The 25,812-nt window shown below is 39.4% G+C and overlaps 1 protein-coding gene across 2 annotated transcripts in view; it reads left to right on the plus strand.

Annotated features, from left to right (window-relative positions):
* Positions 1–25,812, plus strand: part of TMTC1 (transmembrane O-mannosyltransferase targeting cadherins 1) — a 261,498-nt gene that overhangs the window by 102,905 nt on the left and 132,781 nt on the right. For both annotated transcript variants that reach the window (XM_046679163.1, XM_046679172.1), the window contains 2 exons: positions 20,064–20,145; positions 22,866–22,969. In XM_046679163.1, the coding sequence (XP_046535119.1) occupies positions 20,064–20,145; positions 22,866–22,969 (186 nt within the window). The remainder of the gene's footprint in view (positions 1–20,063; positions 20,146–22,865; positions 22,970–25,812) is intronic.

The following is a 25,812-nucleotide window of genomic DNA, read 5'->3' on the forward strand; positions in this document are numbered from 1 at the left end:
ACCAGCCCAAAATAATCCTCATCATAATGTCATTTCATCTCCTTTGCCCATTTTTTAATTGGATTACTTGTTTTTTTTATTTTTTTTTTTTACTGTTGAGATCAGAGAGTTCTTACTATAATATAGATACTAGTTCTTTGTCAAATGACTATCCTAATTTAAAAAAAGCTATTCATTATGGAAAATTCCAAACATGTACAAAGTTAGATAAAACAGTGTAATGAACCCTCATGTTACCCATCTTTGACCTTCAACAATAATCAGCCCCTTCTTCACCCTCAAGTTATTTTGAAGCAAATCCTAGATATCATATAATTTCATGTATACATATGTCAATAGGACTCTGAAAGAAAAGGACTCTTCTCTTAAACACAACTGTAATAGTGATGAGGATTATTTGGGGCTGGTTACTTTTAAAAAACTGCAGTCGGGAAGGAGGCTCTGAAGAGTGGAATTTGCTTGCCCTTTGATGAGATACATTTGCATTTGTGAAGGAAGTCCCCATCTGTGGGGGTGTCTCCCTCTCTGCACCAGGAGGAAGGGGGGATGACTTTATCTCTAGAAACTCTTAATGGGGACGGCAAGGACTTAAGTCTTGTTTATTGTGCTTGTCTGGTGACCTCATGTAGCTGACTCCCCCCACCACCAACATCCTCTGGGAAGCATAGGATATCCTGACTTAATCTGGTCTGATTCTCATCTAAAAGTTATAGGACCACCCAATAACCAGACCCCACCTGCACTGATACCATTTTAACACTTTTTTTTGCATATGCTTTCCTTTGTTTTGTAAAGAGATAACTCATATACCTGTGCCTTAAATTTAGCCCTACCCTTTACCCATGTTTGCAGCAGCTCTGACTGCCCATGAGTCCTGTCCCCATGCTATTCCATACTATTCTCTAAATAAAAGAGCACTACTGCCAGACCTTGAGAGTCCAAGAAATCTTTCTTTTGACTCCTCAGCTCACTGAGCCCACATCAATAGCGCTGTCGTATTTAAAGAACACTACTTTTTAATATCAAATAGCTAATTAGTCATTACCTTTTGCTGTTTTTCACTTGTTTATTCTAGAAAGAATACAAATAATGTCTATTTATTGTAGTTGGTTGATTTGCCTCTTAAGTCCCTATTAATACATAGGTTCTCCCTTCTTATGCTATTTTTTTTCTTTCTTTTTTGCTTTTGTCAAAGATAAACACAGCCAGACATTAAAGTGGTGAAAACAGATTTTATTCAGTAACTACTGATGGGAGGGGAAAGAACTGAACTCCATTCCAATTTGTGCAAAGGCGATTGGGCTTTTTAAAGGGAGAATGAGTAGGGAGGGGAGAGAGTGGAGATTCAAGTGAAAAATTACAAAGGGTTGGTCCATGGAAATGTGATTAGGCTAGTTGTGTCTGCTGGCTGGCAATTACCCAGGTAAGGATTTTACACTCCCACAAAGGCTGGGAGACAGAGGCCTCATCCTTTCTGGTTTACATTTCAAAGGAATGGCTTTCAAATCCTTGAGCAAAACCCTCCTGGGTTGTTGGAGATATATATATACATCTCAAAAGGACTGAGGCAGGATTCACAATTATAAGCCCGTTTTACTCAATGCTCTGAGCAAGGGAGGTTGGGGGCCTGTCTTCCAGTGTTGATTAGAGCAAATAGTAAATCCTTTTGACTAGAACTCAAAAGCGGGCTGGGTCATTCCAGGAAATAGCTCTCGGCTGCTAGAAGCCATGATGAAGTTTGGTCCAGTCTCTTCGTGCAGCGTTCATGCTGAGAGTTTCTGCAGTTCTCACCTTTGCCTTGACTTTTTTTGTTTTCTGTTTTTGGGTTTTTTTTCATTTTCTCTTATGATGCTTTCCACAGTCTACATTTTGCTGATTGCATTTCCGAGATATTGGTTGATGTATTCTATCCACTACATTTGCTGTAAATTGATAGTTAGATCTAGAAGTTTGAATGCACTCAGATTTTCTGGTTTTGGCAAGAATACTTCTTAGATGATGTTGTATATTTCCAGGAGAAAGGAAATAATTCTGGTTGTTTTTCTTTTTGTGACATGAGTAGCCATAGGCCTAGATTCATTATTCAGGAGAAAAATTGTGCTATTTTAATTCTATCACTCTCTCTTCATTTACTAGCTAGAATATCTATCAAAAGAAACATCCCTTCATGAAATATTTGGGTACCTTGGGGATGCAGTTTGTGTAGGCATCACAGGGCAGATGCTTGATTCTTTCACCTTATTTGCCAATTTTGCTCTTGTTGATGTTCAGATGTCCATCTTTGGCAGTAGAAGCTTTCTTCAGGTGGGCCCCTAAGTCCTTTTGATGTGACTTCCCTTGTCTTCCTTTATATTCCAGATATTCCATGTCCAACCATTTTCTGCCCCAGACCTGGAAACAGCCATTTCTCCGAGAGCTTTTGGTTTCTTTTATTTGGGAATAATTTTTAGGACCAAAATTAGGGCGTTTGTGGTGCTCATTGCTACTGGATAATTCACTGTTTCTAGTCCTTTTCAGTGGCAAGTTCTATCGAAAACAATTATCTTTAAATAATGAAAATCGCTAATGAGTTTATTCTAATACTCTCAATTCAAATTCAAAACTACAAGGATTTTTACCCACCCTCATTGTTGGTGCATCTCCGTCTCCTTTCCTACCCCTGAAAATTCTGGTTCCTGACACCAGCAGGAATCATCTACTTGTTTTAGCCCACCTTCGGCTAAAACAAACAGTCTCAGAAACCTAACAGTTTCTTAAAACCTAACAGTCTCAGAATAACAATAAAAAATTACCAGAAACAATATGATTTTTAAGAGTAGTTTGTGAATTTTTTATAATTCTTTTTGTTTTTAAAGTATATAGTACTAGGTATATGCGGTAAAGTTACTATGTTTTAAACTTACTTGGTATGGTTCCTTTCTGTGTAGTTAGGGCTCATTTGTTTCATGTTGCTTTTGATTTTTAGGAATTGCTTTTCTTCTGGACTTAATCTTGTTTTATAATCATATCAACACTGCTTATAAATCTACCACACAAGGTATACTCAGAGAGCTCTAGCCCAGTCCTCTCTGCCTGTTGCCTCCCTCCACCCACAGATAGCCTTTTCTTCTTTCTCTCCTGCCCCCCGCTTCTTCATTCTCTTCGTCAGGTTGGTTTAGCTTTAATTTAAAATATACAACTCCCCTCCTCTCATCTTAGATAAATGGTAGTAGCGTATTATACACATTTTTCTTCTGTCTGCTTTTTTTCACTGAAAAAAAATATCCTAGAGATCACTCCATAGCAATATTTTAGGGCCATCATTGTGAATGGTGGTTAGTGACTGTTACTGTAATAGTCAGCTCCTTAAGGATCACTGTGTGGCCCAAGTGATTTCATTTTTATCTGCTCTTTGGCTTTTAATTATCATATCTGCTTTTAAAGATTTTATCTTTTCTTCTTTTTTTTTTTTTTTTGAGGAAGATTAGCCCTGAGCTAACTGCTGCCAATCCTCCTCTTTTTGCTGAGGAAGACTGGCCCTGAGCTAACATGTATGCCCACCTTCCTCTACTTTATATGTGGGACGCCTACCAAGGCATGGCGTGCAAGTGGTGCCATGTCCACACCCGGGATCTGAACCAGCGAACCCCGGGCCGCCAAAGCAGAACGTGCGCACTTAACCCCTGCGCCACCTGGCTGCCCCCTAGTTTTTCTTACTTTTAACATTTGTTTTTAAAAACTTTGTTTAAATAATAAAATTCATTGACTCTTTTTCTGATTATGAAAGTATTTCATGTTAACTGCTTAAAGATTTTGAACTACAGAGATTTACGAAGAAGAAACTAAAAGACGTGTAATATCAATACCCAAAGGTAACCAGTATCAATGTTTTAGTTCTGCGTTGGTCTGCTTGGCTGTTATAACAAATTACCATAGACTAAGTGGTTTAAACAACAAACGTTTATTTCTCACAGTTCTGTGGACTAGGGAGTCCAAGATCAAGGTGCTGGCAGATTCAGTTCCTTTTTTTTTTTTGAGGAAGATCAGCCCTGAGCTAACATCTGCCACTAATCCTCCTCTTTTTTCTGAGGAAGATTGGCCCTGAGCTAACATCTGTGCCTGTCTTCCACTACTTTATATGTGGGATGCTGCCACAGCATGGCTTGATAAGCAGTGCATAGGTCCACACCTGGGATCCAAACTGGCGAAGCCTGGGCCAGCAAAGTGGAGTGTGTGAACTTAACCCCTGTGCCACTGGGCTGGCCCCAGGTTCAGTTCTTGATGAGGGCTGTCTTCCTGATTTGCAGGCAGCCATCTGTTATTTGTATCCTCATGTGACAGAAAGCAGAGAGAGAAGAAGCTCTCTCATGTCTCTTCTTCTGAGGTCACTAATCCCATCATGAAGGCTCCATGCTCATGACCTAATTACCTCCCAAAGGCCTCGTCTCCTAACACTGTCACATTGGGGATTAGAATTTCAGCATATGAATTTTGGTGGACACAAATGTGGTCGTGTTCTTTTATTTTTATTTAGCAATATATAATGAATATTTACACATCTTTAAATATTCTTCTAAACATAATTTTTAAGTGACTAAATAGTGTTGTTCACTGTATGGTTATGCTAAAGTTTATTTAATTATTCCCCTATAGTTAGATATTTAGGTTGCTTCCAATTTTTCACTAATACGCACATAATTCTTTCTGTGCATTTCTGATTTGAGTCTGATTACTAAAGTTTGAGGAAATGTTTTAGGTTTTGATGCTTGATGCCAAATTGCTATTCAGAAAAAAAGTACACAGAGTTATACAAAGTTTCACTCCCATGAGAAGTCCATGATTTTGTCTGTCTTATGGAATCCATGCCAACATTGTATTCTATTATAGTTTTTAAAAATTTAATATTTGTAGATAATGAGACTAATGTTCCTTATGTAAATTGTTAGAGTCTCATTTGTTTCCAAAAGATTAATTTGTGGATCTCTCTTTGTTTTAAATGCTATTTCTCACTACTATTGGCATCTTTATAAATGATTATAACACCAGCCATGAACAGTGGTTCACATGCAATAGAAGTTTGTCTCTTGTTTGCCTAAAGTCTAAAATAAATGTTCATGATTAGTGATTAGCCCACCTCCACACTGTGATTCAGGAACCCAGATGGTTCCCTCCATCCTGTGGGTCTGTATCTTCAGGCAGTAGCTTTAGGTTTCTGTGCTTGTCTTCATCAAGAAGGAAGAGGAAAAAGCTTGGGTGTTCAAATGTTAAGGAGGATTAAATGGGCCAGGCCTGGAAGTGGTGCCTGTCACTTCCCCTCACCTTCCCTTGTCTAGAAGGCAGTCACATGGCTGAGTTCTAACTGTAAGTGAAGCAGAGAAGTTGCGTGCTCAAGAAAAAGAAGAAACGGTGTCTGGGGACAGCAAGTAGTTGCTGCCACAGCGTCCTTGTCTGCAGCAGCACTTCTGCACGGTCTGATTTTGCTTTGGGGATGAAAACCAGAAAATTGGAAGTTGGAAACTTTAGTTTTGGCTGCTCAGAAGCAATTTTTGTTCATCTCTAATTTTTGTATGTATAACCAATAGATGGTTGATTGGTAGATGAGTTTCTGAGTATTGCAGAAATACTGGTTTGTTAAATTTCTGGAGTAGTGTAATGATAGAAGTAGTTGTCTTTGGCAAAGGAAAAATTCAGTCATTTAGTTGCATGAAAATGGCTCACACAATATGGATTAAGTCACATACCTTGTTTGAACTGTGCGCAGTCCTATGACTATTTTCTGGCACATTTTATGTATGGGGATAACTACAGGGCAAGTGTCTGTCAGTGAATAGACTCGCTGGTGTTGTTCAGATCTGGTAACTACAAAAATAACATTAGAAAAATCACAGTACCCAAAACAGATATGCAGGAAAAGGGTTATTCATGCCACAAATTTGATTTTACTTTTATTTGCAATAACCTCCAATTTGAAGTCCATTAGCTTGACTAGCTAAAAAAGAAAAACACAGAAAAAGTAGAGACAAGTTCATATATTCATGCCGTTTTGTGAAGGTAGAACTGAAAATTGTAAGGGCTGAGAGTGGTAAATGATTTTAGGCAGACGGATGTGTTTCCCTGACTGTACCTCTCTTTCCACAGAAGGACCAGATTTAGATCTTTGTGTGCATCTCATCCTGAAGGTGTCATGTGAACTGGCTTGTTTTTGTCCTCAACCAAATCCTATTATCCAAGGACAAGATGTTTTTCTTTTGTACACACTCTAGTGTACCAGCCAGCTCTGTCAGAGTTAATGATTCCCCAGCTGTCCACACTGGTGAGGCCCAACTTCAGGCCTCCTTGCAGCATGTCCAGGAAATGCTTCATTTGGCCGCCTGTGGATGCCCATCTTCCATCAGTTTCTGCTAAAGTGCTTGTTAGGGAATCTGGGATCAAGCGTGGTTCTTAACCACCTGCCTAATGGAATTAGCCCTGGTTGCCACATCCTCATGTCTTGAATGGAGGCTCTCCGCAGTCTCCTGGAGGTCACCTTTCTTGGTTTGAAGGTGGAGTGCGATGGAACCTCTGGAGACCGATTGCTGACTATGACAGGCATCAGGTTTCCTACTTGGGCAAAGGGCATATCAAATAGATTCTTCTGGAGTTTGTTTTCCTCGTGATGAACATCTGTTGTTTTTGTCAGTCTAAAGTATTCATTTACCTTTCATAATGCGGTTCTTGTATCTGAGTAGGAGATCACTGGACAGAGGGAAAATCTACTTTTAGTTTTATTTAGTATGGTGCTTACATTAATAGGGCCCAGGAAATTAGAACCTTAGTGTTTAAAGAGAGTGGAAATGATTTTAGATAATCCTGTAGTCATTAAACCTTTCATACAAGGAAAAGATAATAAAAGAAAGTGTGGTGTATAAGATAGGAAAACTTTCGTTAACTTTTAAACTAAGTATTACCAATATTTAAAAATAAAAATGAATATATGATATTTAAATATGGCAGAGTATAAATAGATAAATGTAAAAATTACAGGTTATAAGGTTTTGAAACTTTAGTTTTGTTTGAATGTTTGATTTTGGTTGTTTATGGCTAAACTTGATCATTTTAGGTACCACTGTATTTGTGATTTATAGACATGGTGTATTTTAAAATCAAGACTGTCCAATTCCTTTTAATTACTGATGGAAGCTTGATTCAAGTTTAGCTTTTTAAATATCAACCTCTACTACAATCAACCAGGCAGCTTTATAGTCCAGTAAATAAAGCCATTACAGTTCCATTGATTGCACATAGAGGGAACTCTCTACAGTCTTAGTAGCTATTAAATCCTTGTTTCTTCCTACTGTCTCTTCCTTTTTGTTACCTTAATAAAATGATGCTATAAAGAATATTGTATATGGGCTTATCCAAGTAGAAAACATTTACCTGACAGCTGGAAAGCGTGGGCAAGAGAATTCTAGTTCTCATCTTTTCAGAATTAACAAGCTCAGCCAATTAGTAGATATCTCCCACCAGAGACACAGTAGTTTTTGTTTAAACTCTTATTCACAAGGAATAGCAAGTCATGGATCAAGAGGGTATATGTGTGTGTGTGCACACATCTAGGACAAGAATAAGAAATTAAGTCTTTTTCTTTGAATTTTGCATAACTTATGGTTTGGTTTACTCCTTAGCAGTTTATTCTGTTGTTCTCTACCCACCTGCTAGAAGATGGTGTACAGCGTGACCATCTTCTCCTGGTTTGTCCAGGACTTTCCCAGTTTTAACAGTGAAAGTCCCACGTCCCAGCATGCTCCTCAGTACTTAAGCAGACTGACCCGCTGGTCACCCTTGATGACAATCCAGCCTTGAGTATGAAAATCTCTAGGATCTGGAAACTTTAGAGTGGAAAATTTTCAGAGGACTTTTAGTTGGGCTTGAGGTCAGTTTAGAACAGGAAAAAGGCATTTGTTAACATAATAGTCTCAAATTGGGCCCTGATGTCAGTGGGGTTGGTCAAAGTAGTGTTAAGACTTACATGATTAGGATTTTTAAAAATTCACTTTGATGAATTAAATGCCCACTGTGCAAAACACTTGTGCTGAATCTGGAAGGAAAACTGAGTGGCGGTAAGACAGAAACAGATGCTCAGTCTTCAGTGGAACATTAAGTTCCTTTGCACCTGGTTTGGTGACTGGATATATAGCAACACTGTGATAATATGTCAGGGAGAAAATGAAATGGGCTGTGAAGAAAATGGAAACATTAGATTAAACAAGTTGCTGTGAAAGTCATTAGGACAATAAAGCTGTCTAGTGGGTATTAAATAATAATGGCAGGGCTGCTGCTGGCCAATACCGGCTATTTATGTGAAGCAGGAAAAGCTGTGGGCACGTGGCACAGTGGGTGCACGTTTGCCGGGACACCTTTTGCTTTTTTGGATGAATTAGGAAAAGGCCCCCGTTCCTCAGGGCAGACGCAGTCAGTGCTGGGGCGCACGGGTTGTTGAACAGAACCTGGGCTGGATTTCAGCCCTCAGAGGTCATCTCAATTCCACCTCCTCCACCGGCTGCAGGCACAACCTGCACAACACATTTGGGTATCTGACTTTAGTACCCAAGCTGAATGAAAGGAGTCCCATGAACGGGAAGAATGTTGAAAGCCAAATTCAAACATTGTCTTTTAGGAAAATATTTTGTTCACTTTCCTTTCTCCTTCCAGAAAGGAGAGAGCTGATTGAACATAAGAGATGAAGTCCTTTTTCTATCATTATCCCAGCTGAATTCCTTACTTATTTGTTCCTTTTTTGTTTTTTCTGGTGGCCATGAAGGATAAGCCATAGTGTTTTAGTATTTTCAGCTGAGTTGTGCTCACTAGTCTAATAATGGCTACTTTGCATGCCTTTCTATGCGGGACACTGTGTTGAGCCACTTACATATCTCATCTCCTTGAAATCCTTTCAGCAAGCGTGTCAGGCAGAAATGACAATGACTGTTTTACGGCTGTGGCATATGAGACCCCAGAGATGTTAAAGGGCCTGCCTAGTCTCCTAGTTTGTAACTGAATGAGCCAAGATTCTGTGTGACTCCATGGCCTGTGGTGGTTTCGCCATACCCAGCTCCCCCTGTAATATCAAGGGCACCATCTTTTGAAAGTTTAGCATGAGGGACCCTCAGAGAACCCCCCTGGCAACCAAGGCATCAGAGATAATTGAAACTTAGCAAGCTGTGATATTACAGCATTATTTTCTGAATGTTTACATTGAAAAATATAAGTAAAACATAAATATAATTCAATATGTGAATACATATATATGAAAAATATGGCTGGAACTGAAATTTCTGCTTCCTTGGGCAACTTTCCTACTTAGGCTTTTTATATTATGTTTTAAAAATGAAACTCTTTTATTTTAGATCTAGAAGGAAATTAGGAGAAAGTTTTAAAAATTATATAACCAAAAGAAGCATGCATTTGAAAACAATTGTGTAGACCTAATTATTATGGATTCCTAACCTCTGTAATACTGATAGAGATTTCACGTAAACGTGAAAACCCTGACAGTTTTCTGAATGATGATCATTTCTGTGTTACGTATGCTGGTGCTAAGAGCCACTGTGATTCTTATGTTTACTCTGAAGTCTTGGTTATAACCTTCTCTTCAGAAGCCCTCCATGTGTACATGCATTGGAATTTAAAAATGAAACCAAATTGCCTAGACTTGAAGCCTTAAAACTTTCACCTTTTTAAACAACATACTTGTCCTCCCTGTAAAAGATGGAGTTCCAAGTGGGATAAAACTTGAATCCACCCAAAGTAAGATTCTCGTAGGAAAAGTGAATTTTAAAGGTGTTTACCAAGATTGTGCAGGAAGGACTGGTCCCCACTTTCTAGCCCTTCAGCTCTGTCCTTAAATATAAAGGATGTTGGGGGTTAGGCCGGGGCAGTGGGTTGTTCTCTGAATGAGTTTGTTTGGACCAAGAAAAGGCCTCTCTTCCTGCTCATTGACTCTGCTTACCTCCCTGTGAACGTGTTGTGTTTTCTTAGGCCGCCGACTCTGCGGCAGGCCTTTGACCACAGCGTGGCAGATGCTACAGGAGGTGCTCTGTTTCAGGAGGAGCCGTGGTCTGCAGGAATCCCAGGCTGTCAAATGTCCTCTTTGGCCTCTGTGTGAACTCAGTGCACGGAACTATGTGTGTTTGAGAGCTTCTGGATTTACTGTTGTTATGAGAGTTGCTTCAGAGCATGTTCATGAGGATGGAGGGAGAGCCCTAGACTAAAAGCTGGATGGGAGAAAGTGGCTTTGTAAAGGTTTAAGTGAGACTTCTTCGCCTCTGTGCCCTAGATCTAAGCTCTCTGGATCTGTAGCACAGACTCCAGCATAAGTTACTCATCCAGTTACAAGCCTGAAAGAGGGTTACAGAGAGACCCAGCTGGGCCAGCCTGGCTGCCTTCTACATGGGTGCAACAAATGGAGGAGAGATCAAGAAAGGGTTCCCACCTGTAGCACAAGGTGACCCCTCTCACTAGCAGTGGTTTCCCCGTCTGTGTCCTGGGTGCTGACTGTAAAGTTTGAAACTTCTAGGGAGCAGTTCAGAGATGGGACCATGGGGAGAGGCAGTCCTGCTCGGGTACCTAAAGAGCCCTACTGACAAGGGTGACACCAAGTAAGGACTGGGGCAGGCTCAGGGGACGGAGCTGCCTGGGTAAGATCCTTGGTCCACATATGGCTGAGCAAAAGGAAGATGGAATCAACATCAATATTTAGAGATACTCTCCTGCTGTTCAAGCTTTCAGGGTTTTGAAGCTCCAGTGTAACATTCCCTTATTCTGATTTGAGACACTTGACTTTGAAACACTGTGGAGGGTGCACGGAGTACAGAAGTAGGGGCTGCCCATGCTGGGTTTGCGGGAAGCCCTCGTTGTCCAGGGCGGGCTGTGCTCACTCTAGTCCCTGTACAGCCACCTGGCCACCTCTCCTCTTGGCCCTTCTTGCCTTCCTCTGCTCTCTCATCTTCTCTGTCCTCCAGGCCCAGGTCAGTCTCACCTCTTCCCTGCAGCTTCCCTTCCTTTTCCAGCCCATGTTGATTTCTTCCTTCTCTGAACTCCTTTAGTCCTATGTTAGGTGCACCCGTCCTTGGGGCAGTGCAGAAAGTACAGAAAGGCCGGGTAGTATAGCATGGCCAGTGAGGGGTTGGGAACCAGATGCATAGGTTCAAGTCCCAGTTCTGCTAACTATGGCTGTATGATCCTGGGAAACTTCATTCATTTCTTTGTGCCTCATTCTCCCCATCTGTAAAATGGGGATAGAAATAGCACCCTACTTCATAGTTGTGTTTGTATTTAAAGAGTTAATCCATGTGCTTAGAACAGTTATTGGCCCACAGTGTGCATTCAGTAGATGTTAGCTGTTTTAACATATTTTAATATATTTTAATATATTTAAGTGTTAAATATATGCTTTTGTTCTTTTCATATATTAATAAAATCTAGGACCTAACTCAGTGCCCAATATTTTGCCTGTTAAATTGGGTGTGGCTGTTGGAATAGCTTGTCATTTTTCCTAGGGATGAAGTTGTAGCAGCCTTTTTGTTAATTTCTTAAATTGATCAGGTATGTACTGGGGTCCTGAATAATCATACTTTTAAATATGTGTTATTGATGTATTTGTACTTCTGAAGGTAGTGTTTGAAATTCGGGCATCCTCTTGGCAAAGTAAAGACAGAGATTTGATTGACAGTGATGTGAGAGGTAGCAGAACATTGATGGTTAAGGGCACAGGCTATATTTATGTTCTGACTCCACTCACTTACTACCTGTGGGGCCTTGGGACAAGTAACTTGAGCATTAATGCCTCAATTTCCCCATTTATAAAATGAAGATATTAATAGTGCACATCTTAAAGGAGTATGCACATAAGAACTGTGCCTGGGGCACAGTAAGCATTGACTAAATGGTAGCTATTATTATTGTCGTTGTTAACAGAAAGTGTTTCCCCAATTTTCCAGGACAGACCCGGTATCAAATACTCTTTCTCACTAGCTTAATTGTACTTGAATTTATCAACCCGTATATCCCAATAAGAGGTTCAGAAATATAATTATTGTATCATTGGCTATTTTTTTTTTTTGCTGAGAAGGATTCTCCCTGAGCTAATATCTGTTGCCTATCTTCCTCTTTTTGCTTGAGGAAGATTGTTGCTGAGCTAACATCTGTGCCAGTCTTCCTCTATTTTGTAAGTGGGTCACCACCACAGCATGGCTGCCAACAAGTGGTGTAGGTCCATGCCTAGAAACTGAACCCAGTCTGCTGAAGTGGAGTGCACCAAATTTAACCACTAGGCCATGGGGCTGGCCCCTCATTGGCTATTTTTAATGTTTTTCTTAGTGTAAAGTTTATTTGTGTACCTGCACAAATGTGTATTGTAAGTAGCAGTGATCTCATTTGCATGGGCTCCTTAGAGTCTCTGATGTGCAGTAAATTTGGACTGATGGAAATAAAGGAAAACCCACAGCAAATGCTGTCTTACAGCCTGGTCAGTGGGGAGACCATATGATACAGTGAAAAGGCATGGAACCAGCCATCAGAAGACTCACTTCTGGTTCGGGATCCACTGCTCACTAGTTCTGGATCTGTGCTATGGGGCTAGTGCTCTCTGTTCTGCCAACCTCATATGGATCCTTCAAGGATTAATGTTAGAATGGACTGAAAATGCCTCTGACATAGAAAATGCCATATGAGTACATAATACGCATCTTCTTGTGATGCATCTTTAATTTGTTTTGGCAAATTAAATATTCTGGTTAGTGGAAAGATTTTATGAATTCCAAATTGATGACCAATTAACATAAAATTAAAGTATGTTAAGAAAAGACAGCACCTAAATGACACTGTTGAATAAATGGAACAACACATGCTTTTCTCTCTTATCCTTTTAATAAGGTCTCTCCACCTGCTTGGACTAGAACCTCTCATCTGTTTCTGAATCTGATAACTCAGAAACTTTCAAAATAATCACCGCCTACCATTTTTTATGGAGAAAATGGCTGCTCATCAGAATCAAATCCAAACTCCATGATGGGATGTGAAGGCCCCGGTGAGGGTGCCCCTGGCAGCCTCTCTAGGCTCCCCACTCACCTCTCTGCCAGTATTAGATCCTGCAGCTAGAGGGAACTCCTTTCGTTGCCTTCATCCCGCTTGCCCTCTCTCCATCCTAGGCCTCTGTATGTGCGTCTTATTCCTTCTCTCCTCACCTAATTCACTTCTCACCCTCCTCAGGTGTCAGCTTCATTGCTGCTCCTCTCTATGGGGCTGGCTGGTCCTTCATCTCATAGTGCAGTGACACTCTCCTAGCTCTGCTCACACACTCCTTCTGGCCATCTTTTCTCACTTAGAATTTCTGAGTCAGCCACTGTACATGGAGCTTGCATTTCAACCTGCAGCGACCACTACATACATTAACCTTTAAAAGAATACTTCTTAAAAGACCCCTTCAAGAACTATGTGCTGCCTCAGCTCATTTATTTGTATGAAAAACCTTCATTGAAGGTTTTATTGTAGACCTATACAAACCCATGAAGATATTGAAGGTGAATTTAGTCATTTTTAATTAAATTCAAGTCATTGTGTTGTTAAAATGCAGAAGTGCCATTTAATAAATAATCTGTGTTGAAAGTGTGCTGAATAAACCAGCTCCATTTTACTTGTATGCTGTATAGAGTAGTGAATGCTTTGGCTTTCATCTTGGGTCTCACCTCTGCCACTTGCTAGCTGTGAGACCCTAAGTACCTCTTTCAGCTTTGCTCACAAAATGGGGACAAGTATGGATTCGCAAGGCTGGTATGAGTATTAAATGAAATGAAAAAAGTAAATTGCTTAGCACAGTAACTGGCATATGTTAAATACATTAAGTATCCCCTGTTATTAATGAATTGAAATTTCCCTGAGACAGTTAATGACAGGCAAGGATGATATCACCAAAACTGGATTTTTGCTGTTGTTTATAGAAGGAATAAAATCTGGGGCTTCTGACTAAATTCATTGCAGAAAGAATATAAATTAGACCCTCTGACTAAACTAATGAATCGTAAACTCATTGACCTTTGACACTGAAGGACCATGACCTTTTGCAAATCAGTTAACATTTCTGGGCTTCACTGTTTTTTTTCTATTTTGATCCCTTCCAGTTCTAACTTTGGTTTTCAGAATGGCTAAGAGCGCTGAAATTATATTCCCTTCTGCCTTCTCTGTCTTTATATCCACAGTTCTGTGTGTGATAATCTTAAGTAAATAGTTCTTTGTAAGTAACATGCTGAGTTAAGAGTTTAAAATTTGGGGAAGAAAATTTTACCACAGCCACCGACTGGGGTGTTGAAGGTCCATTTGGATTTCTCAGTAGTCAGAACTGAGAAATGCATCATTGTCTTCTCAGTCTAGTTAGCGCCTTCCCTTCAGAACCTGTATTTGAATATCAAAGGAGACATCAAAGGTTGTTCTGCTCCTCTGTAGAATGTCACTGGTTATTAAGATTTAGATGAAGCACTTAATGGGTTCAAGGAAAGTGCATTAAAAAGAGAACCCAAAGACACTTGAATTTCTTTTGTTGTTTTTGTTAAGCTTTTAATCTTTTCTGATGTGAGCTGTGTCTTTCCTTCTTTGGTCAAGTGAGAAGTCTTTTTTCTTGTGTTTCAAAGAGAAGCAGGATTTCTAAATTCTTATTCTAAAAAGCTCTGAATTCAAATTCTTTTTTTTTTGGTCATACTATGTTCTTCTTTATTAATCTCTTTTGTTACCTTGAAAGAGCAGGAGAAATTAAATTAGTATGACTGGTGTTCTAGAAGGTATTTCATATATAGCTTTTTATAATTTATTAGTATAATGTTAAATAGTAACAGCTCATTGTAGCTGAGATGTTTGCCAATGGAGCTAGTATTAAGGCAAAAATTATCAGGTTTTTATAGATTCCGAGAAAGGTTGGAAAATATATTGTCTTCATTTAAACCACCAGGCTTTAAGGTAAGGAAAGTAGTACCATCCAAGTGGTTTTCCTCTTCCAACTTGCTGTGCAAATCCCAAACTATGAACGTTCTTATTTTGTACCCAGGTTTAGCACTGGAGGGTAAGGAAAACACAGAAAAAGAAAAGGGATTGAGTGGAGGCAGATAAATATTTTTAACATTCTATTTGAGTCCATAAGTATTTATTGATCATCTTGCTATATGTATCAATTGTCTATTAATGTTGTGGGAGTGGGGAAAATTTCTCCCCTTCCTCTTGTGGTTCCTATGGCTGGTCCAATAATTAAAATGACATAAGGCAGATTCACAGGAGAAAATCAGATTTAATACGTGTGCACAGGGAATTCACATAAGCATGAAAAATTTCAAAGACAATCAGGTAAAATGAGATATATGTGTTATCCTAAAGGAAGGAGAAGAAAGTAGAGATCTGGGACTTCAAAGGGAGGGAAGACAATTCACAGGAAGATGAAAACAGTTAATGTTTAGTAAACAAATGTTTGCTGGGCCCTGCCAAGATGATGGACCACAGAGGGGACTTTGATCAAATAGGCCTTGCTGGGTTCCTCCCTGTCTGCCACACATAGTTCACGTTATTCTATAGTTATCTATGGTGATAGCTCCTTCCTTAAACATGTCCTCTAATTAGACCTTAAACAGCTCTAAATTCTTTTTAGGCATTTGGGGGAAGGTCAAAGGTTCTCCCTGAGTCTTTTAGGCCTTGATTGTTTTTAGCTCAAAATAATCTACATGCCAGAGTGGCACATCTTGGGGCAACTTGTCCCGAATCCCTACAACACAATAATTCTGTGTGACAGAGTTCAGTGATTTAAAATAATAATCATTCATTTAGCTCTCAAGATTATGGATGGGTGACTTAGAGTGGCTGGTTGTCTTGATCTCAGCTGTAACCTCTTAATGGGGTTTGCGGACTGAGTAGTTATGGAGGGTAAGCTTCAGGAAGAAGTCACATTTAGATCTGAATATTTGAACATGATCAACTGAGAAGGTGGATGTTAATAGAAAATTTGAGGTCAGAAAACTTGGGCTGTAGGGGAGCACAGGTTAGGAAATTTATTTTAGATAATCTTGATCTTTTTCTTTTATTTGCCTAAAATCAGAAATTGTTAAATTTGCAGAATTTGATAGTACCCCAAACTAATGTTAAAATATTTTTTCTAAATGCATCTGCAAATTATGAAAGATCTACTTGTAGAGGAGCGGATTTTGTCACCCCAAAATGTGTCTCTTTGGCATGAGGGTTATTTTAGGCTGATTACTTTTAAGAAACAAAAGACTTGGGAAGAGGTTTTCTACCTCCTCCTTAAGTGCCTAAAAGAATTTAGGTAAAGGGCCTGTTCCAGGAAGAAGAGCTATCACCAGAGATATCAACAAAGAACATGAGCTAGGTGTGGTCAACTGGAGGGAACTCAGCAAGGCCTGTTTGATCAAAGTCCTCTCTGTGTCCCATTGTCTCTGAATAGCATGGCAAACATCTTTTTATCAAATATTTGCTCTTCCCATCTTCCTGTAAATTGTCTTCCTTCCCCTTGGAGTCCCAGAACCCCTAGCCCCCTTCTCTTTAACTCAGGATGGCGTATAAACCTCAATTTCCTGACTATCAGGGAGCCTCGTATCTTCAGGGTTTCTGTACATGTGTAATTGAATTTGATTTTCTCCTTTCAGTCTGTCTCGTGTCAATTTAATTCTTAGACCAGCCAGAAGAACTGAGCAAGAGAGAGGAAAAATTTCTTCCTCTCCGACATACTCAAAGTAGGAATCAACTAATATTTGCTTCCCCTGATCCCTTGGTGTTCCTTTTTAAAAATTGCAGTAAGTTTCTGTATGTTTTTCCTTAGTCATCATTTATGATGTCATCAGTTGCTGAGAACATCCAAGGATCACTATAGTTTAGACCTGAATGGGACCCTGAAACCATTTAGTCCAACTTTCATTGATAAAGAAAGAAAAGGAAGCACATGTGGACTTGTTCCGAGTCATGTAACAAATGAGTTGAAGCAGAAGAATAGAATCCTACACCCTTGGTTCTTGTTCTAATGGTTTCCTCAGTGGTTTGGTTTTGTTGTTGGCATGTTCTCTGGCTTTGCAGGGAAAACAGTAGAAAATTTGACTTCAGTTGAAAATTATCAATGATGGCATTTGCATAGTACCATGTGTTTTTAATGCACTTTCAGCTACTTTGGCTTGTGATTGAAGTGAGTAGCTAAGAAAATCTAAATAGTTCAGTATTACTTCTAGTTTTTTGATCTCTGTCTCTATTAAGAAGGAATTATAATGGTCTTCCGTAAGGAATTGTTATAAATTGTAAAGAAATTACTACGTGTAAATCACTTAGATTTTTGTCTGGCATATTAATTGTTTGCTATTTTTATTATTAATGTTATTATTTGTTATTGTTCGGTTCTGCTTCACAGACCATACGACATAGACTAATGGCAAAAATTCCAACTGTCTGATTTTGTTGTGGGAGGGGGCGGAGGAAGGGAAGGAGAATCCAGCCCTTGGGGTGTTCCCTGGATGAGCTTAGGAGTCTCAGCCTCTGACCTAGTGTTTACCAAAAAGAGGGCCCTGTCATTTTGCCTTACTTTCTCATTTAAAATTGGTCAACAACTAGAAATAGAAATCTTGAAAGAGGTCATTTTTTTCAACCATTGCTCTCTCTATCATTCTAGTCTTTCATTGCTTTGGGATGCTACAATTTAAGAGTAAAATTATTTGGTACCTAAAGGAGCTTAACTTCTTGAGGAAGTGGAATGTCTCACGGAGGAAGAATTTCTAAACAAAGGGCCACTTTATAAATATAACTCACTGAAATAGCCATCATAGCGAGCTTTCAGTGGAACAAAATATGAATTTACCTAAGTTTCACATTCAAAAAAAATCCTAAACCTTGGAGTGGTTTGTTGTTTTATAGAAAGGAAACCACTTCTAATTTTTCCACTGTGTTAAAATAAACCAGCAACTGAGGAAACCTGAGAAATGAAGCTTCCAAAATTAGACCAACCCAAGGAGTACTTTGTCATCCAGATGTATTATAACTCCAGCCCTCCTCAGCACCTTTTCCTTCCCACACTGTCATTCCCTTCCTGTTGCCATTTGTCTTGCATCCTGTAAAGGCGTAGCAGAAATATCCAGGGTTGATCTTTGTTGAGTTATCCTGAAAATGATAGTCATAGTAGATAGAGGCACAGCTGAGAGAAGATGCTGTAACCTTTTTGGAATCACAGACCTAGTTGACACTGAAGATCAAGGCCAAGGACTTCGCCTCAGAGAAATACACAGATGCAAATATACACAAAATCTTGTGTGCAGTTTCAAGAAATGCTGGACTCCCTTAAAACTATTTTGGGACGTTAGTGATGCTCCTGTGTCATGAGAGCTGGCGGTATCCCTGGCTATCCTCCTTGCCAGACTCTCTTTCTTATTTATTTATTAGGAAGATTAGCCCTGAGCTAACTGCTGCCAATCCTCCCCTTTTCGCTGAGGAGGACTGGCCTTGAACTAACATCTGTGCCCATCTTCCTCTACTTTATATGTGGGACGTCTACCACAGCATGGCGTGCCAAGTGGTGCCATGTCTCCACCCAGAATCCGAACCGGCGAACCCCAGGCCGCCAAAGTGGAACATGCGCACTTAACCGCTGTGCCACCGGGCCGGCCCCCACACTCTCTTTTGAGAGCTAAGGGAGAAGAAGGCCTTTCAATGTAGTGCTTGGGAATGGGTCCAGTCCAGAGCTTGCTAAAAGCTGACTCATATTTAGTGTTTTGGGGGCTCGTTTCATTTTCTCCGCTCATTAAATGCTTGAAAAGTCAGATCCACAGTTGTTTATGAGCCTGGAAGAGGAAAAGGGAAGCAAGAAGGAAGGGACCTGCCTCCGAGTGACACTGTCGCCTCCTTACAGTGCCATTTGGACACTTAACTGTTACAGAACAGAGGAACCACATATATTTTGTAAACAGTCCTCAAGGTGAACGTTTCTCTGTGATACTAACACACTCAGGTCTTAAAAGGATCTCTCTCCTATAGAATATTCCCATTGTGTAAAGAGACCTCATTCAAATGCAAATTTTAAGAGATTCTAGGGAGAAATCCTTTGAGGAGAAATTGGATTAAAGAGAGTAAAAGGAAAAAATGAAGAAGGGCAGAAGACAAAAGGATGAGGTGGGAAATGCTTGCCAGATTATGTGATTTCATTTGACTTGTTCCTCCACTCTGTAATTTAAAAAATAGAAATTTGCATGTAGGTGAAAATGACCTGCTTTAGGGTTTTGTTTGGGGTTTGTTGGTAGCTTCCTCTTGCTTCCTTTTGTCTTTATTAAAGCCAGCCAATCACATGTCTTACATGTGGATATATGGAGCTCCCACTTTGTACAAGTGACCGAGCTCTGGCAGAAGCAGAGTCCACGCAAGTTTCTGCCCTTCTAGAAGTTTACATTCTTGTAATCTAGTTTGGTTCCAGAGGGCATAAGCAGGTGACAGTATTGCCCATTGCATATGGTTGAGCCCTGATCCCACTACTGATGCTTACTAACTTTGTTACTTTGGATAAATTTCTTAACCTCACACAACCTTGACATCCTCATTTTTCAGGGGTAAAACATTTGTGAGACATTTTGTGGGTTGAAGATATAGTACCTCTCTCACTAAACTAAGTGGGTAAATAAACTGTCATTTTGTTTAAGATCATCCCTATGACCAGTGTGACCATATAGTTGCCAGAATGCCTCGGTTAGTTGGGATTAGATAGGATAGTAATATTTACAGCTAACAGTGCTATGTCCTGTTGCATATATTATCTCATTTATTCCTTACAAGTTTCCTGTGAAGTAGATAGCACTATTGTCCCCTTTTATAAGTGATAAAAATAGATATGCAAAGAGGTTAAGGACCTAATGTCCCCAAGACAGTCAGCAGCAGAGCTGAGGGATTGAAATCCAGGTGGTCTGGCTCCAGAAACTGTGCTCTTTGCTATGATCCTTTCTAGCCCTTTTTAAAGCTACATCATCTTCACATTGAAAGAAGAACATTATGTGTGGTAGACTCTGACACTTATTCAAGATTTTTTTCCCCTGTTTCAGGTATCTGACAGCGAGCAGCAATAGAAATTTCCTGCTTACCATGAGGCCATTCTTAAAGAGGGCCATTTTGGTCATAAGTTATGTAAGTATATATATGCTTTTGAAATATCCAATAAAGAATATTTCATTTTAACTTGGCTCAGAGACATGATTCAGATTATTTAATAGAATCACCAAGAGATTTTAACAGCACGATTTTAAGATCAAAGAGTTTACATGCCATAAATGTTACAGAGCGTTGGAAGGGGTGTATGAAAGCACTCTAGGGATTCATGAGTTCAATGACACGGACAGTGTGAACTATAGTATTTATGAGTCCCTTTCAAGTTGCTGATGCTGAGTGGTCTTAGCAGCACAAACCTGGCTGTATCAGTTATCTATTGCTGCATAACAAACCACCCCAAAATGTAGTGGCTTAAAACAATAATCACCATATATCTTCCCTAAATGCTTTAGTTTGGGCAGTGACCAGCTGGCTGGTTCTTCTGCTCATCATGCTTTTTGGCTGGGGTTACTCCAGCAGGTTCATGCAGCTGTCAGCTGGGTTAGGTCATCTCTCTGTGACATCTTATCCTCTTGGCTCCCTCCCCGCGGCCTCTCTCTCTAGCAGAATAGCCAGGATGTCTGTACAACATGGCAGCTGGATTCTAAAAGAACAAATCAAAAGTTGCAGGATCTCTCGAGGGTTAGGCCCAGATCTTGACACAGTGTACCTTCTGCTACATTCTGTTGGTTGACGCAAGTCACAAGACCAAACTAGATTTAAGGGTGGGCAGTTGACTCCATTTATTGATAGGAAGAGCAGAATGCACATGCAAAGAGGGTAGGAATTGTTGTTGGCCATCTTTGGTGACTATCACATTATTCATCCTCTTATGTTGTTGGATGTTTCTATTCAAGAAGATTAAGAGACCAGTCTCTTATGCAGTTACTGTTTTTTGTAAATTCCCTGTCCAAATTTGTAATAAGTTTTGATAGGAAACTTATGAAAATGTCTTTGAATTGTAATGTTAACAATTTTATTTTATTTTATTTTGGTTTTTTTTTTGGAGGAAGATTAGCCCTGGCTAACTGCTGCCAATCCTCCTCTTTTTGCTGAGGAAGACTGGCCCTGAGCTAACATCCATGCTCATCTTCCTCTACTTTATACGTGGGACGCCTGCCACAGCATGGTGTGCCAAGTGGTGCTGTGTCTGCACCTGGGATCCAAACCAGCGAAGCCCAGGCCACTGAAGTGGAACGTGCGCACTTAACTGCTGTGCCACCAGGCTGGCCCCAGTAATGTTAATAATTAATGTGATTTTTTTTTTACTAAAGTGTGTTTATGGAAGAAGATGAATATGCAAAAACTGAATAAGGTAGAGAGTCTTGACTGGCAATTTCAGCAAAAGGGGCAAAGCATTTCTCTAAAGAATACCGCAGGATCTTTGCATAGAAATGGGATGATTCAACTCTTGTTTTGGAGGTGATCTGTTTTCTTAGAATTATTTGGAAATGCCAGTAATTTGACATTATTGCTGTGATGAAAGTTGTCAAATGTCAATTCTTTTGTTATTTTTAAAATTGATTCTCAAAACCCTTTCTAGTAGTTATCTTCCTATTCTTTTTGTTTGTTTCAATTATCACAGTGTTTTTCCTCTTTGTAGTATGATTGGGGAGGAAAAACTTTCCCTTCTTCCCCTTTAGGTTTATTGCCTGGTCTAATAATTAAATTGACATGAGACAGATTAATGGGAGAAAATAAAATTTAGTTTCTTATGTACGGGAACCCCACAAAGACATGAGACTCCCTGGCAGTCATGTAATTGAGGCTTATGTACCATCCTGAGTTAAGGAGAAGGAAGTCGAGGTCTGGGGCTTCAAAGGGGAGGAAGACAATTCATGGGAAGATGAGGAGAGCAAATGTTTGGTAAACAAATGTTTGCCCTGCCATGCAGGTAAGTCTTTCTAATATCAAAAGTAATCTCTGTTGATCTCTCTTCCTGGTATAGGGCCCCTAAGTAAATTCTTTTAGGCAGTTAAGGGAGAGGTGAAAAGCTTTTCCTGAGTCTGCTGGGTCTTGATTGCCTTCAGCTCAAAACAATCCACATACTGAAACTGCATATTTTGGGGTGGCTTATTCTGCTCCCCTTCAGTAGTTTAGAGAATTGGTTTTCTCACCCACCTTTGCAACAGGATAGTACCATTCAGTGATGAAATTCTATTGGGTGACACATAAGATGTTCTGTAGGATTGTTGAAATCACCCTTCATGAGTGTTTTCCTTCATGGCATTCAAGCGTTGGAATATTTCCAAATGTATTCATTTAAGACACAGCAGTATTATCTATCATATTTTAAATTAAGTTTCATGGAGCTGTGTGAATGGAATGGTTAAGAAATTGGGCCTTAGAGACCAATGACATGGGTTCAACTCCTGGATCTTGCAGTTACTAGCTATGGGATTCTGGGCAAATTACCTTTTAGCCTCAGCTTCCTCATCTGCCTCTAGGGTTGGGAGGCCTCAGATGAGACAGAAAGCCTTTCACACAGTGGGTAACAGCTAGGAAGTGCTTGGTACTGAACAGCTGTTAGTAAGAATGTGCTTGCCTCTCCCTCATCACCTTCATTGTCTACTCCTCTCCCTACTCAGCTATTTCCGTCTTTCCTACTCCTCTTGAATGTTAGGATTTTATGGAAATGCTCACTGGAAAAAGTGCTTGCAAAACAAAATATTTGTAAAGCATCTGAAAGTATCTTCCCAAAAGATGGGGCTTACCCCAACAAGGGATGCTTTTCTGACCATATCTTCTTTTCTTTCAAGGTGATTGTTGTGTTGTACTTTCGTCTGTGGATGATGGGAGGATCTATGCCCCTCTTTTCAGAGCAGGATAATCCAGCTTCATTTTCGCCTTACATTCTTACAAGGTCAGTAGAAATAAGTTGCTTTAACTTTACTTGGTAGTTATTAGATTGTTTGGATAATCTTAAATAATATGTTGGCTTTGCATTTAGAGGAAGGAAGAGTTGTGTTGTATTCAGAGTGCAGGAAGCAAAGAAACTACTATTCATACATTTGGAATTCTTTTCAACATATTCTTTTGTCAGAATTATTGCTATTGTTCTGATAGTGGTATATATTTGTTTATTCAACAAACATTTTATTGAGCACATATCATCAATAATAAATATGTATTGAGTGGCCCGTATGGCAAATGTTACACAACAATGCACAGAGAGGTGTGTATAGAGGTTGACTGGACATCATATCTATTGTAAGATTAAAATCAGTGGGGAGGTTGAAAGTGGGAAACAGAAATGAGCAACAATTTTTGCTAAGCTACAGCTAATTATATCTTACCATTTGTCCTTAAGAAATTTAGAGAAATTGGATCATGAAGTGATGTTGATCAGTGGATCTGGTTCATTGAGAAGGGTTTTAATTCCTTATCTGTTCAATCTGCTGTCATGGACTGCTGAGGATTTCAGATATAATTACATTTGACCATTTTCATAACTTTTCTTCAGGATATATTGTTGCTATAATGTTTAAATATTAAGACACACTCTTCTTAGATTTTCATAGCTTTAAGTACTTTTTAACATCTATTGTCATTTTTATCGTAGTAATCTTCACTTTTTTGTGTGTGCAAAGACAGGATAAATCTTGAATTAAACCTTGACCCATAGCACATTATGTTTTGGCTTACTAGTATCTCTCAAGGATAAGAGATTGTTGGATTTTGTTTTTATGCCAGGCAGTGATCTTTGCTTTATTTCACTTATTTATCTTACATATTTTAATTGATAGATTTCTACTTTCTTTGCCTTATGTATTTTTCTTTCTTGTTGCTAGTCTTTTCTTCCTTTTGTAAGACTATTTCCCATTCAAAAAGGATACCTTCCAATTTGATTAACCCATTTTGATAATATTGTCACAATTGTTTTCATTACTTACAACATAGGTTTGTATTTAAAAAAGTCTTGAATGTGCCTTCAGAAATCGTATGGTATCCAGCTTCTAGTGTCAGCTCATCCTTTTGAGGTAGTATAGAGCCTTATAAATTGTTTATATCTTACACTTTTCAAAGTATTGTTTAATTAATCCTTTAATTAGGCTTGATATCTCTAACCTAGCTTTTGTTAATGTTGCAATCTACTTGTCCTTTTTGTATCTCTGGCTTTCAAAATCTCCAGGGCTCCCTGTCTGGATATTTTTAGCTCCTTGATAAATTGTTTCAGGTTTGGTTGCTCCTTAAATAGCTACTTTCTGCCTTTAGGAGAAAAACCACCTTCGCTGGATCCTATTCTTGCTTACTGGCTCCATTTCCTTTAGCTTTGGGTTGGTTTCCCTCCAAGCTTTCTTGTCTCCTGAACTTGAGCATTCATTCTTATCTTTGTAGTTCGATGTAGCCTGTTTCTTGAGCTTAGCAGTCTCCAAAAGCCAAGATGCACAGTCAAAAGAGACAGACAAGAAGAACAGACTGTTCTTAACTCATCAATCAATTATTCCATTCAGATCTTCTGTCATAGTAAAGTGCCTGCCCCAGGGTCCTTGGTGTCAGGACAAGGGTCTTTGGTCTCTGACTCACTGCCCTCCTAGGTCTATCATCTTACCTGGGTATTAGGTTGAATTTTCATCACCTGTTTTTGGCCAAAAAAACATTCTTTGGTGGAACCTCTGGCAAAATCAGGAGCTTGAGCCAGTCATTTGGCAGGTTCTGCATTTCACTTCCAAGGCATATATATCACTTGTTCAGAGGGGTCTGATACACATTTCGTCCAGAACTTTGTCTCTGAATTCATGTGAGTCACTGTTCTCAGGCAAGTCTATCAATATAAAGTGATGGAACAAAATATCTAATAATCACACCTTTATATTCTTCCTCTCCTTTCTTTTAAAAAACGTGTCTTTCTGTTCCTGTGTTTCATACTTGAAATACATAGATACCCAGGGACATTTCAGTGACAGTTATGACTTTTCACGTTCCTCTAAGATAGCTGCATTATAATAGACTCTTGAGCGTGCGGAAAATTGTCTTTAATTCCTTTCCTGAGTAAAGTTTCTCCTCTGCTTGCATGCTTGCTTGACCTCTGGTATGCTCCTGATTCTTACACTGGATTACCTTCGTCTGTTTCCTAGTTCTGTTGGTTTTTCTTGCCTTCACATCAGTTCTGCCGTTTACCTGTGATTTGGTTGTCTCTGTGAGTCTGTCTTGACTAATCACAGATTTGTCATTCATCTGTGTCGATCTGTGTCATTAACGCTTCCCCTCTTTTATTGGATTTATAAACTCCTTTTATAGCATCTTTGCTTCTACCTTGCAAGTATTATATGTTCTTTTAAAGTAGGTATAATAAATTACTCTGTTGCCAGATGAGATTTTCAGACTAGCTCTTTCTCCCTTTAATAATTGCTACAGTTTTTTTTTTTTTTAAAGATTTTTTAAATTTTTTTCCTTTTTCTCCCCAAAGCCCCCCGGTACATAGTTGTATATTCTTGGTTGTGGGTCCTAGTTGTGGCATGTGGGACGCTGCCTCAGTGTGGTTTGATGAGCAGTGCCATGTCCACGCCCAGGATTCGAACCAATGAAACACTGGGCCGCCTGCAGCGGAGTGCGCGAACTTAACCACTTGGCCACGGGGCCAGCCCCATAATTGCTACAGTTTTTAATTACATGTAGTTAAAAAAAAACCTTAGTAGCTTTTAAGAGTAGCTTGGGCAAGTTTTTCTTTGTTTCAAATGATTTCTTGTGCCTTAAATTCTCTGA

Source organism: Equus quagga, chromosome 1 (genome assembly GCF_021613505.1).
Source record: "Equus quagga isolate Etosha38 chromosome 1, UCLA_HA_Equagga_1.0, whole genome shotgun sequence".
NCBI classification, from domain to species: domain Eukaryota; kingdom Metazoa; phylum Chordata; class Mammalia; order Perissodactyla; family Equidae; genus Equus; species Equus quagga.